Source organism: Miniopterus natalensis, chromosome 10, assembly GCF_054644295.1.
Source record: "Miniopterus natalensis isolate mMinNat1 chromosome 10, mMinNat1.hap1, whole genome shotgun sequence".
Taxonomy (NCBI): Eukaryota; Metazoa; Chordata; class Mammalia; order Chiroptera; family Miniopteridae; genus Miniopterus; species Miniopterus natalensis.
In genome coordinates, this window is record NC_142090.1 from 9852706 (window position 1) to 9867247 (window position 14542).

At 46.6% G+C, this 14542-nt stretch overlaps 1 protein-coding gene across 1 annotated transcript in view; it reads left to right on the plus strand.

The window, feature by feature from the left end:
* Window positions 1-8764: 8764 nt before the first annotated feature.
* The window catches only part of ATP6V0A4 (ATPase H+ transporting V0 subunit a4), a 36242-nt gene continuing 30464 nt past the window's right edge, over window positions 8765-14542 (plus strand). Inside the window, exons 1-6 of the mRNA XM_016222379.2 lie at window positions 8765-8896; window positions 9314-9392; window positions 9666-9760; window positions 12335-12460; window positions 12923-13017; window positions 14387-14513. Of these exons, the coding sequence (XP_016077865.2) occupies window positions 8780-8896; window positions 9314-9392; window positions 9666-9760; window positions 12335-12460; window positions 12923-13017; window positions 14387-14513 (639 nt within the window). The 5' untranslated portion in view covers window positions 8765-8779. The remainder of the gene's footprint in view (window positions 8897-9313; window positions 9393-9665; window positions 9761-12334; window positions 12461-12922; window positions 13018-14386; window positions 14514-14542) is intronic.

Here is a 14542-nt window from a genome sequence, read left to right on the forward strand (position 1 = left end):
CCACTTACCCCTCTCATTTGTTAAGTTATGCTGATCTCCTGTAAGTTGATCCTGTACAGCTGGACATGTTATGCACAGTGTTGTCCTAATCCTGGGCACAGGGATGTGAGGACAAAGGAGGCCCTTTGTTAAAAGGAATGCCCAGTTTGAAGGGGTGTAGGCGGAGTGGCTCCCTCTTTAGTCCACAGGAGCCATAGTCCTTGGGGCACAAAAGTGCCTCCCGGAGACAGGCGTGGACCTGGATGGTGGCTGCAGCAGGCACTGTGGCCCAGTCTCATCTAAACATTTAGTGACATTAAACACTAAAATGTCAAAAGCAGCGTCCTCTTGGATAATCAGGGGGCTGACTCTGCCCTAAGCAGGAAGTTTCTCTCAAGACCTAATGCCAAATTTGTGTCATTTCCTACAAAGTATTGAGTTGTGGATTTTGAGAGTATATAAAATACATATATTTAATGATCAGTAGGAGACTTACTTGCTTTAAAAAAAAGTCAGTGACACAGTAATTAAAGAAATGGGAGTGTACTGTCTGGCTTTGGGTAAGTCAATGCTATAAAATGTTGCATACAGAATTCTCAGGAGACTTGCAGAAAAATGGAAGATGTCTTCGTATGGTTCAAAGTGATTGTCTCAAAAGTACACATCATTTTCCAGATGCTCTCTGCACCTGTCTCTTCCTTTGAAAAAAGAAATAAAACGCTCCGGTGGTGCTTCGTTTTCCCATCAGCTGCTGCCCTGTTCCCTCCTTCCCTGTCTCCTTTTCACCAGCCACTGACTTCCCAGCTCGGGTCTTGGCTTTGAATTCAGCCCCTTTCATTCCTCTGAAGCAGATCTTTCAATCACCGGTAACCTCCAGTTGCTCCTGGGTCCTCGTCTTGCATGACCGCGCCACGATTCTTGAGACAATTGAGACACGTTCTCTCCCTTCGTTTTTCGCTCAGCTCTTCAGCCCTGCCCTGAAACCTTTGAGTCCTGCACGCTCAGACCTGTCTTTATTGCTTCCCGTTGTTAGGCACCGAACTGTGTCTCTCCCCCTCCCCCGAAACCCCAGGACCTCAGGTAATGCGACCTTATTTGGAAGTAAGGTTTTTGCAGAGGTCATTAGTTAAGATGAGGTCACACTCATACTGGAATAGGCTGGATTCCTAACCCATTATGAGCGGTGTCCTTATGGGGGAGATTTGGACACAGACACACGAGCGAACATGAAGGCAGAGATTGGGTGATGCTTCTCCAAGCCAAGGAGCCCCAGAGCTGGCCAGCAAACCAGCAGCAGCTCAGAGAGAGGCCTGGACCAGATCCCGCCTCACAGCCTTCAGAAGGCACCAGCCCTGAAGACACCTTGATCTCAGACTTCCAGCCTCCAGAATTGTTAGATGATAAATTCTGTTGTTTTAGCCGCCCGGGGTGTGGCACCTTGTTGAGGCAGCCCTAGCAAGCTAGTACACCCCTCTGTTCTCTCCCAGGCCAGTGTTGCACCAATGTTTTGGTCTGGGGCCCCTTTATACTTTTAAAAATTATTGAGAACCCCAAGGAGCTGTGGTTTAGGTAGAGTCTATCTACCAATATTTACCACACTAGATATTAAAACTCAGAAAATTTAAAAATACTTTATATTAGCTCATTTAAAATAATACTGTAATAAGCCTGTTATATATTGATATGAATACATATTTTATGAAAATAAGTTTACTTTCTAAACCAATAATTTTAGTAAGAAGAGTGGCATTGTTTTATTTTGCAAGGCTCTCTGTCTAACAGAATTCCTGCTGATTGTCTTTTGCATGCCTATTTTCGCATTCCATCGGCTACTATATGTTATTTTTTTTTGAAGTATAAGAAAGTCTGGCCTCACAAAGATGTGTAGTTTTAAAAAGGGAAACATGTTTTACTAGCCCTTTCAGATGGTTGTGTATTTTTCTTTGATACTACACCAGAACTTAACAAGTAGTAATTAAAAAAAAAAGTCTTTATTGATTTCAGAGAGAAGAATAGAGAGGGAGAGAGAGAGAGAGAAACATCAATGATGAGAGTCATTGATCGGCTGCCTCCTGCCCGCCTCCGACTGGGGGTTGAGCCCGCAACCGGGGCATGTGCCCTGACCGGGGATTGAACCTCAACCTCCTGGATCAAAGGTTGACGCTCACGCCGGCCAGGTAACAAGTAGTTGTTTTTAAAAGCATAGTTGCAGTGTGGAATCTGAAACCAAATCAGTGACCTTTTCATTGAAATCCTTTGATTAATCATGCAGTCTTGCTGAATCACTTCCCCATACATGGTTTTGTAACCTGCATTGGTCATTTGGAAAATACTGGCTCACTGAGTTATGCAGACCTTCCCAATGTTGTCACATTTCCTTATATAACACATTAAAAAAAATCCCATTGAGAAATATGCCCCCAGAAATATCCTCATCAGAAAAGTTTTGGTGTGAACTTCATGGTGGCAGAGATAAGTTTTTCAAATTTTTAACTGTTGCTCGAAAGCTAGAATTTTATCATTGGCAACAAACCCCATCAGTTGTTTTCCTTTGAAGTGACAGAATCATTTGGGTCATTTTTGAGAAAACATCAGCCGAGTAAGTGCTGAGGTCTGAGTGACCACAGTCGGTCGGCTGTTCTAAGTGAAAGTGGTGTCCGTGGAAATAGCAGCTGATCTGTGTGCAGCTCAAACAGTCCCTTTCCTTACTTTTTTATGCTACAGAGGTGCTCTATGTGTAGTTTCCATTCCGTCACACAGTATATTAAAAATAAACATTTCATCTTTTGCCTGGACCACTGCCCTAGTCTCATTGCTGGTCTGCCCGCTGCTGCTTTGAGCCTCCCCTCGCCCCCCCCATCCATTCTCGAAGGTTCTGATTCTGTCCCTTTTGACACCAGCCCAACACAGGTTAATGAGGGGTGCCTGGTTACCACAGGGTGGGGCTGGGAGATCAGGGTCCCCACTGGCCGCCTCTGACCCCCCCCGGGGGTGTTGCTTTGGTCCAGCTAGGCGAGGATAGAAGTCCAGGCTTTCCACTTGGGCTTTGCTGGTGTTGGGACCACAGGTTTTTCCTCGATGTTTGGCTGTGTTAGTGTGATCATTGCCCGAAAGTCGTCTTTTCTCCTGGGCTGCCCTTTCCTCTTCCTTTGTCTAGAGCTGGCTTTCTTTGGAGCATTTCTTTGCGTAGCTTGCTGGCTTCTGTAGCGTCAAGATGAGAATATATGAGGCAGCAACAATAAAAAACAGAATGAAACAGACCCAGAGACCTCAATCTATAAGGTCCTTCTCTCCACCTTTTAGACTCTTAATAAATTGTTCTATATAGATTGTTAAGGGCTTTTAGTGTGTGTTTTTTTAAGAAAAAGGGACATGTGTAATATTTTAAACAAAAATAAAATTAAAAAAAAAAGTTTTTATTAATTTTAGAGAGAGAGAAGAAGGGAGAGGGAGACCAGCTGCCTGCCCCCTGCATACCTGCTGGGAATGAGCCCACACCCCCGGCATGTGCCCTGACTGGGAACCGAACCAGCGACCTCTGGGTCCATGGGACAGTGCTCAACCAACTGAGCCACACTGGCCAGGCCAGGGTTTTTAGTGTTTCTTATTGAGAAGAAAATGTATTTGTACTCCATCTTTCCAGAAGCGAAAAGTCAAAGTAATTAAAAAAAAAAAAAAAAAAGTGAATCAAGCAGTGTCACTCCCCGGCCTCAGATTTAACAAGGGCTCCCAGTTTCCTGAGCAGGCTGGCTTTTAATACTAGGAGACAATATCCTGCAGTCATTATAAACAAGGACTCTGGTGTCAGATGGACTCTTGTGGGTGACCCTGTGACCTTGGGCAAATCGCTTAGCTTCTTGGTGCCTCCGTTTCCTCGTGTAACATGAGAGTGAGAATACCACCCACCTCATAGGGCTGTTGAGAAGGTTAAGTGGGTTAATGCGTGTCAGGCCCTTAAATGTATTCTGAAGTTGTGAGGACAGTGCCCAGCTCACAGAGACGCTCCATAGATGCATGAGCTCAAGTGCGGACGTCACTCCTTTGCTTTTGCTTTGCTGTTCCTGCTGCCTGGAATACCTTTCCCGCAGCTTCCTTTTTGTTTCAATCCTCTGGGCCTCAGTTCAAATGCTGCCTCTGAGAGAGGCCTTTCCTGGCCACGTATCTAAAGCAGCTTCCATGTCTCTGAAGCCTATCTTTCCAGGACCCATCACACTTTCCATAACCTGCAGTATCTGGCTGATTCCTTGTTTCCTGCTGTCTCCTTCCACGTGGAACTAAGTGTCACGAGGGGCCGCCTTGTTTCCATGTACTGCCCTGTCCTCAGAGCCCAGACACAGTGACCCGCAGACTCTCAGGACGTACTGAATGGACGAAAGACCTCGGGTTGCTGACAGCTACACACTTATTACAAACAGTGCTACCGGAGACATTATTGGAGTTAAATTTTGGTTCACATTCTTAACATTTTGTTTTCGGATGAACTTCCTCAAGTGGGGCTACCGGGTCAAAGGACATGCCAGTTGCCTCTCCGAGAGATTCTGCTCGTTTATAGTCCTGCCTGGGGGCCCGGAGTATGCTGGCCTTTTGCACCTTTGACTTGGGGCTTTAGGAGGAAAAAAGCAAACTTTAAAATGACCTGTCTCCTATGCTTCCACCTTCTAAACAAATGTCTAAGATCTCACAGATAAGGACACTGAGGCCCTGCAGTTAAGTAGCTTCCCCAGGGTCACGTGTGGTGAACAGCAGCCCCGGATCCTGACTCAGGCGGTTCTGCTCTGGACTCCGCCCTTGACCGCCAAGATGCACTTTTTTCTCTGTATGTTCCTCAGTGATTCCTGGGCACCGGGACATTTGAGAACGACTACTGCTCCCCAGCTGAGGGAAGACAGCAAAGCCCGGCTCGGGTGAAGAGCTGCAAGAGAGGTGGGCAGGGGGAGGGAAGGGAGGGTGGCACTAACTGGCCAGGGGCGCCTCCTGTCACCAGAGCTCATCTGATCTTGTGTTTCCTTCTGCAGTTTCCAGTGCTAATCAGCTTCTTGCTCTGCGAATCCTGAGTTCAGTCTTTGGAGCTTTGCCCAGGTGAGTCTGAACTTTTGAATGGATCTGCCCTGCAGCGATGGGTGGGTGCCAACAAGTTCTTCTTTTTTGTCTTTTTTAATCGATTTTTTTCTTTGGGGGGGTGAGAGAGAGAGAGGGAGGGAGGGAGAAACATTGATTTGTTGTTCCACTTGTTTTTTATGCATTTATTGGTTGATTCTTGTATGTGCTCTGACCGGAGATTGAACCCGAAACCTTGGTGAATGGGAGCGACACTCTAACCAATTGAGCTACCCGGCCAGGGCAAGCTCAGCTTCTTAAGAAACCCAAGCAGTGCTTTTCCTGCAGGGCCTCCTTACAGGCCCCCTGCCCCCTCAGAAACCTGGCTTTCACTGCCCCAGTTCCAAAATCCTGCATCTGAGCTGATGGTTCCCCAAAATGCCTGCACCCTGCTCTTCCCTGCTGCCTCCAGTCTCAAGTTCGATTCTTCACCCTGTGTTCTCAGAGCAGTGGTTCTCATTTGATCACACGTAAGGATCATCTCAGGGCCTTATTGAAAAGGCAGATCTTGCCCTTCCGGCATGGCCCAGTGGTTGAGCATCGACCTAGGATCCAGGAGATCGCAGTTCAATTCCCGGTCAGGGCACAGGCCCGGGTTGTGGGCTTGATCCCCAGTTGGGGGCGTGCAGGAGGCAGCCGATCAATGACTCTCTCATCATTGATGTTTCTATGTCTCTCCCTCTCCCTTCCTCTCTCTGAAATCAATAAAGACATATTTTTTTAAAAAGAAAAAGCAGATCTCAGACAAGCTGGGAAATTTGAACACTGACAGGATATTTGATATTAAGGACTTATTGCGGAATTTTAGGCGTGACCATGGTACTATATATATATAGTTGACCCTTGAACAACGTGGGTTTGAACTGCGTGGGTCCATTTATATGCAGACCTTTTTCAGTAAATACATACAGTACTGTAAATGTACAGGGTGTCCCCCCAAATGTATACACTTCAGCTGTTAAAGTGTGTATACATTTTGGGGGGGACACCCTGGATTTTCTCTTCCTTACGATTTTCTTTAAAAAGAAAAATTTATTGATTGATTTTAGAGAAATAGAGGAAATAACGTTTTCTTTTTTTCATATAACCAAAGGACTTTAAATTCGGTATTGTATTAGTTTCAGGTGTACAGCACTGTGGTTAGACAAAAAGTTTTCTCTAGCTTATTTTTATTGTAAGATTATAGCATATGATACATATTGCCTGTAATATGTTAATTGACTGTTTAAGTTATGGTAAGGCTTCAGGTCAATAGTAGGCTATTAGTAGTCAAGTTCTGGGGGAGTCTATAGCTATATGCAGAGTAGCAGTGGCAGGGTGGGGGGAGGGGAAGAGGAGAGAGCGAGAGTAGGGGAGGGGTTGGCACCCCAACCCTGAGTTATTCAAGAGTCTACTGTGTGTGTGTGCGTGAGCATGTGTGTACACATATATAAGTGAAATACTTTTCGAGAAACATACTAAAATATTTTGAAAGAAATAATATGATGTATGGGGTTTACTTCAGAATAATCTGGGGCAGGTAGAAGCATATAGATGATATAAAATTGAACAATTGTTGATGCTAAGTGGTCTGTGCATGGGGGTTCCTTATTCTGTTCCCTGTACTTTTGCAGATGCTTAAATTTTTCTATAATAAAAAGTGGACAAAACAAAACAGAAAGCACCCCTTGGTCAGGGATACGTTTTACAGGCACCCCAGGTGGATGCATGCGGGGGATCTGCCCACCCCACTTGGAGAAACTGCTCTGCCAAGCTGGTTAATGGGAACTCAGGCGGCCCCAGCGGAGTAATCCCTGGGCCACGAGAAATGCATGGAATTGGCTCACTCAGTCCCTTTACCCCTCCACCAAACAAATGGGGAGTCAGTAATCTCCAGGAAGATCAGGGTCAGCCTCACGTGTGGCCCTGTCTCTTCTTACCTGGGTCACATGGAGGTGGAATTTTAGCCGTTGGGTGTTTGTAAAGATTTGTCTGTCCTTTCAAAGTAAAGTGGTTTTAGAAATTAATTGATGATGGGAGGATGAGTGTGATATATTTTTGTTTTCCAAAACTAGTTTTTATGTTATTTCATTGTTACCATGAAAGGAGTGCTCCGGTGTGCTTGGCCCATGCATTGGAAGGCTGTCTCAGGGCCCCCTGAGGCCTCAAGAGCTCTCCTCCCAAACCCTGCTCTCACAGTGGGGGAGGGGGTGGGGGAAGGGAGGCTGTTACTTTCCCTCGACAAGACTGTCACTGCTTCCTGGTCATCAGAGGCACAGGTATGGGACAGGGAAGTCGGGAGGGGGTTGGAACCAGCTCACCTAGGCTGATGTTGCTACAACAAGAGCTGCCTCCCTGCACCGCGGCCCCTGGGGAGGAGGAGAACCCCGGTCACTCCCGGCGTCACTCACTGCAGGGAGGCCACCTGTGGAATCCCCAGCCAGACTGGTCCCACCGGCCGGCTGCTGCAGCCAGAGGCTCCCTGCTCGGGTCGGTGGAAGGGAGTCACCAGAGAGCCGCAGCTCCAGCCCTCACCCAGGACCTGCTCCGAAGAAGCTGGGGTAGGAGGCTGTGCCTTTTGGGCTGCATGAAGCAAATGTCTTCTCTTTTAGCATCTAGTCGATAAATCTGGAAACACGTGGTTGAGCTAGACTGGTGATAAAGTGAAAAACATACAGATTTCTAACCTCATGGATTTTTCTGGCTAGTGGGCAATACAGACAGTACAAATAACTGCAGATGATTGATATCCTGGGGACATATAGGAGGGGGCTTAGTTTCAGGGGGTGTTGGTGGTGGTCTGGAAAGGCTTATGGGAGAAGAGGTTCCTTACACTGAGTCGAGAGGAATGACAGATATAGGGCAGGGAGGAAAGGGTTGAGGTTCTAAATCTAGGGGAAAGCATGGACAAAGGTCCTGAGGCAGGAAGGGGCTCGGGGAGAAATTCCGTGTCTGCAGAGCAGTGTGAGGAGCAATGAAGCTAGAGGGGAGGCAGAGGCCAGATTATGCCGCCCTTTGTTGGCCAGGTCAAGGGATTTAGAGTTTTTCCTGTGGGAAAATGGAACAATGGAAGGATTGGAATAAGAGGGATAAACCCAGTGTCTGGCAAATAGTAGATACTCTATATGTTATAAAATGACATGAGGAAGAGTAGCCCACTCTGAAAGTGAGATGGTTCTTCTAGAAGGTTGGACTTCAGGGAAAAAACTTGGTTTGGCAGCAGTAGGGCAGTGTAGAGGGTCTTTGATGGAAATGGATTCTAGATAAATACCTTATTCCATACAGAGGACGAACAAATTTATTTCATTTCTACCCACTGCACAGGGTTCTGTTGTATCGGTTTAATCATTCCCCTGTTGACGGGTATCTAGGTGAGATCCATTTATTATACCCACATATTATGTACAATATTATTGAAACTTTCTTATGGAAATCTTGGGTCATAAATGTGAGTAATATAAAATTTTTATTGAATTTATTGGGGTGACATTGGTTAATAAAATTATATTGGTTTTAGGTGTCCAATCCTATAATACATCATCTATATGTTATATTGTGTGTTCACTACCCCAAGTTCTGTTTTTCAAATCGTGGATGATTCTTGTTGGATTTTTTTCCCCCCTGTTGAGTTTAATTTAGGTCAACAAAAAAGTTTTTATCCTGAGGTTTTCACACATTTGCTGCCTCCGATATCTGTGTCTCCTGCAGACCAAGCTGGGTGAGGATGGCGTCTGTGTTTCGAAGTGAGGAGATGTGTTTGTCACAACTATTTCTCCAGGTGGAGGCTGCGTATTGCTGTGTCGCAGAGCTGGGAGAGCTTGGGCTGGTTCAGTTCAAAGATGTAAGTTCTGCATTCTTTGGAGGCCAGAGGAAGGTGGAGTGGGCGTTGGTGACCAGGATACATTGCTTGGGGCTGTGCAGTTTTCAGGGTCCCATCATATTTGTGACTCCATTGAGGGTTTTAAGGCTCATTTGGATAATAAATGCAGCTAAAGTAAGTAAGGAAACCTTAACTGTGGGAGGACTTTATTTCCCTTAGAAGGGTAAGGAGGCCAGAGCTGAGGCATTTGGGGCTTGAGCATAGATACATCAAGGTGTGTTTTGCCTGGAAATCTGTCTTGGGTATGTATGGAAATACCTATTTCCAAGACGATTTCAGTGACATTCTCTAGCATTAAAACATAGAATAAAATAACCAAAGGGCGTATGATGGCATCTGTTGCTTCTAATGTGTGCTGGGTGCTGTCCCCCCCTCCAGTTAAACGTGAATGTGAGCAGCTTCCAGAGGAAATTCGTGAATGAAGTCAGAAGGTGCGAGTCAATGGAGAGGATCCTCCGTAAGCCAGTTTCCTACCTACTCTACCTGTGAGCTGGGGGGACGTAAATGGAGCGCAGGTCCTGGTCAACAAATGGATCCCTGTTTGTGCTTTTCAAGGTGATCTGGAGGTAGGGTGGGGGAGGTTAGAGGTTGGATCCAGGTACCGTGGCAGGTCCCTGGGACAATCCAGGTGACTGAGCTAGCCGAAAGCCACCTGTCGTGCCTGACCCCATTTCTTAGATAGGAGAGTATATAATCACCTTGGGCTGTCTGGTGGGGTTTCTTCACTCAGGTTTTCTGGAAGATGAGATGAAAAATGAGATTGAGGTTCAATGGCTGGAGAAGTCCCCACCGACCCCTCTGCCTCGGGAAATGATTGCCCTGGAGGTAGGTTCCTCCCTGCTTTGCGAGGCGGGGCAGGAAGCCTGTGTCCTGGGAGCTCATAGAGCCACTCATGGGTCCATTGCCCAGTTGCTGAAGCCCGGTGGGGGGGGGGATATATATGTGGTTTTCCGTTTATTGGTGTTCCTTCCCCAGGAAACTTCCACTGTGCAGTTTTTGGAGTCACTGCTCCCGGTCCTGGAGAGCTCGTTTTCTCTCCCAGTGCAGCCCTAGGGAGACTGGTTTCCTCTGTGGGCAAATGTTCTTATAGGCAGCAAAGTGTTATCTGTATGGTGCCACTGAACAGGACTTATGCTGGCACAGTGGGTCCGTCCCTCCGTCCCTCCCATCACCATGCTGTACGTCCCATCCCCAGGGCTTAGGTACCTTATAACTGGCAGTTTGCACCTTTTGGCCACCCCCACCCATTTCACCCACCCATCTCACCCTCTGCCTGTGCCAAGTAAATAATTCTGCAGTTAACATGGGGATGCAGATAGACTTTTGAGATGATTTCATTTCCTTTGGATAAATACCCAGAAGTGGAATTCCTGGATCCAGTGGGGTGTTTCCTAATTATCTGGTGGGAAACGTCCGATGCATTGAGTTCATTCCAGGCTGAGGCCTCCCAGACTGGCTTCGGAGCAAGTGTGGGAAGGTGGCAGCTTCCTTTAGCCAAGGATGTTATAGCTGGTGGGGGCTGGCTCCCTCTTTCTTTCCTCTCTCTGTCTACTTTCTTTATAAAACGCCCAGTTCCTGCCATGCTCAAGGCACCTTAGAGAGGAACAAAACATAGCCATGCCCTCTGGGAGCTTCTAGTGTAGATGGTGAGGGGAGGAAGGGATGGGCAGTGGAGGAAGAGATCGTGGAAGGCCCTGTTGATCCTGTCTTGATTTAAAAGAAAAAATAAAAAAAATTGGAGCTTTTCATCCTCAGGGCAGAAGAGTTCCCTAAGGGAGGCTGGCAGGTAGGGGGACATTTCACTCAGCTCCATTTGAATTCTTTTAAGATAACAGAAGCCTGAAGTTGTTGGAATCATCAGCAGGATACATCTAGATAGTCTAATAGAGATAGGAGACTGGCAGCTCCCCTAGAAAATATTTTGGATCTTGTCATATTAAAACCTGGATATTTTGGGAGAAAGCTCTTAACCAAAAAGCTATGAATAGGGTCTCCATCAAGTCCCCTCCACCTTCTCTCTTCTCGCTGGCCTCCTAATACCAGCCCTGTTTGTTAACGGCTCCCCTGCCACCAGCACGCCTGCCACTTTCTTTATCACCTGTTCTTGGGAGAGGTGTCATCCCGGTCGACACTTTCACACCCCAGTCTTGTGTCTGAGTTTTGGCAGAAGTTGGCTAGGTCTTCCAGCTTCTTAACCGTTCCGATCTGTTCTGCCTCCTGCCAGCGGCCTCGTTTTTGTCACGGTATTGCTTTGCCTCGCCACTCCCTTGTTCAGGAATGTAGGATGGTCCCCTTCTCACCAATGGCAGGTCCCACTTGGCCACCAAGCCTGCTCTCCTACCTCTCAAATCCTCCACTCTTCTTGGGCTTGTTTCTTCCTCCTTCCCTCCCTCCCTCCCTCCCTCCCTCCCTCCCTCCCTCCCTCCCTCCCTCCCTCCCTCCCTCCCTCCCTCCCTTCCTTCCTTCCTTCCTGATTATTTTTTTTTAAATGTATTTTTATTGATTTTAGACAGAAACATTAATCAGTTGCCTCCTGTATGCACCCCAACAAGGGAATGAACCCACAACCTGGGTATGTGCCCTGACTAGGAATCGAACCAGTGACTTTTCGGGGTGTCTCCTCCCCCCCCCTGCCGAGCACTGTGGGAGTTCTTGCTGAGGGTCTCAGGGGTCCTCCCCACATCGCTGAATTCCTGGGTGTCCTCGGCACTGGCTGACCGATAGTGTCCCAGGGTGCCTGGGGTGCTTGGTCCCTTGGTGAGAGCTGTGTCGCCCTGGAGGGGCCGATGGCTCATGCCCGCTGCCCGCTGCTGAGACAGGGCAGGCCCTAGATTTCTTCATGACCTTCGTCTGTTTGCATGCTCACTTTGGAAGGGAGGTGGCTCTGTCCTTTGTTTTTGTCTTCTCCTCTTCTGTGCCTACCCTCCTCGTCCCCTTTTTGCTCTTGCTTGTACCTGGCTCTCCAGACTCCAACCCATAACTGGTGGGTGGGTGGGTGACACTAGGTTTCTCTTGTTGTATTTTGTTATTATTACAATGCATTCGGGCAGAAGGAATTCTCAACATGTAAATTCACTTCAGCTCCCCTCTTCAGCGATTTAAATGGGGAAGAGACAGGCAATTTGCCAAAATGCCTTGACTTCCTCATGAAACTGCCTTTCTGTCCCCCAGAGTGTCTTGTCACCCCCCCCCCCCCCCATGAAGATGGGACTTGGGAGAGAGACTGTGGCTCCTGCCCATAGCTTGGCAGTCACAATGAGTTAACGACTGCATGGGCCATGCAGCCCCAAACTACACTATGATGCCCTGAATATCTCTTTTCTATTTACTTACCCGTGTGGTTAATGTACAGTAAATGCCATAGGACTTTCTGTCTGGACTTTCTGTCCCTCCTTACAGACCGCTCTAGAAAAACTGGAAGGGGAGTTACAGGAAGCCAACCAGAACCATCAGGCGTTGAAGAGAAGCTTCCTAGAACTGACTGAATTCAAATACCTCCTGAAGAAAACCCAGGACTTTTTTGAGGTCACTATTTGGGGACTACTTGGTAAAGGGCCCTCCCCCCACCTCCCAGAACCTCAAATTTCGGTTTTGAAAGCTGTCTGCTTTGGAATGTGAACCAGCCACCGTTCTGTCCCTTGGCGAGGCCATGGGTGAGGGGAGAGTGTCCTGGGTGCAGTCAGTGGCGCTGGTTGAATTCAGTGCAAACATACAGTGACGCTTATTAACAGGTATGGGCCCCCCAGGGCCCGGCAGAAGTGGAAGTCAGAACACAGCAGAACAGTTCGTTTGAGTGGATTGGGGGTTTGGGTAGGAAGAGACTGGGGAAGCTTTCTGAGGGGGCACGGAGTGCTCTACTTTTTGAATTCTGTTAATTATTTCTGGAAAATTCAAGCTTCCATAAAAACAGAAGAAAGCTTGAGGTGCGGAGGCTTTTAAGGCAGGTTAAATACATTTAAATGAAAATATTGATCATTTAACTTTCAGACGGAAACCAACTTACCTGATGATTTCTTTACTGAGGACACTTCTGGTCTCCTGGAATTACGAGCGATGCCTGCGTACATGGCCGGGAAGCTGGGGTTAGTGTAACTCGGCTCTGAAAGTTATGTGGAAACGGGTCCTTGGTTGGTAGCTCAGTGCCTGGCGTGTGATGGATTTCCCTGCGTGAGAATGAATGAATGCATGAATGCATGAATGAATGAATGACCGGCTGAACGAATAGCCACTGGAATGAGCCCAAAGAGTGCAATGTTTGTATTGTCCCCACATGGGAAAGATGTGGGGATAATAATTTTTTAAAATTGATTTTTAAATTGATTTTTAGGGGGAGAGAGAGAGACACCGATTTGTTGTTCCACTTATTCATGCATTCATTGATTGATTCTTGTATGTGCCCTGACTGGGGATCGAACCTGCAACCTTGGTGTATCGGGATGATGCTCTAACCAACTGAGCTACCCAGCCAGGGCAGGGATAATCATTTTAATAGGTTTTCTTAACTGTTCCCTGGCTTTGGAACAGACTTATGAGATACATGTTTTTTTTTTCTTTAACTTTGAAATACTGATTTGATAAGAAAAGAGATTTGGACTTTGAAGTTTGAAGTCTGAGTAGAAATGAGATAGTTATGCGATCAAGTCATTCGCAAGTAGTGGTGGCACAGTGTAATGAGGCCCATCGAAATGTGTGCTGATTCAAAATGATGGCTTTCACACAGTGTCCAAGCAGAACTGATGAATTGATCAGAGTGCTGAGTTTTGCAATTCTAGTTTTTTATTCAATAGATACCTGAGGGCCTGCTATGGGAGATTCTAGGCATTGAATTTGAAATGGAAAAAAATATTGGAAATATTTTAGCAGAAAGTAGTATATTTAAAAAAAGAAAGCAATATAGGATCACATTTAAAATAATATTTTAAATATTGAAATATTTAACTTAAATATTTAAGTATATTTAGATTAATAGGCCAGTGAACATTTAAAATCATAGACCAGTGAAAGTAACCATCTTAAGGTTAAAGGGTAAAGTTTAAGTCAGAAATTATCTAGATACCTGGATGATGGTAAGAGTAAAGGCATATATAAATCCATGTATGTGTTTCGCTCTCAGTACATTATTTGTAAAAGTACACAGGAACCATCGTTGAGCATTTTGAGCATCTCTAGTGCTATAATGAATGGTCTGTCATATTTTTAATTGAAAATAATTGAATGCATAATATTGGGATGCTTAAGGAAACCTCACCATGTCAAAGAAAACAGGTCACAAGGGACTTCAGGCAAATTAGGGCTGGGATGCAGAGTGCCAGGTGGAGCTGTGTCACCACGTCCTGCTCAGGGGGAAGTGGCCCTTCAGTGGTTCCACACCTTCACGTCTTCCAGAGCCTTCTCCCTGCCCCCCACTCCCTGTACCTCAGTAATGTCTCCTCTTCTGACTGTTGACACCAGGTTCACGGCTGGTGTGATAAACAGGGAGAGGATGGCTTCCTTTGAGAGGCTGCTGTGGCGAGTTTGCCGAGGAAACATCTACTTGAAGTTCAGTGAGATGGACATGGTTCTGGAGGATCCGGTCACAGTGGGTATCTCAGGCTGCACATAACTTTC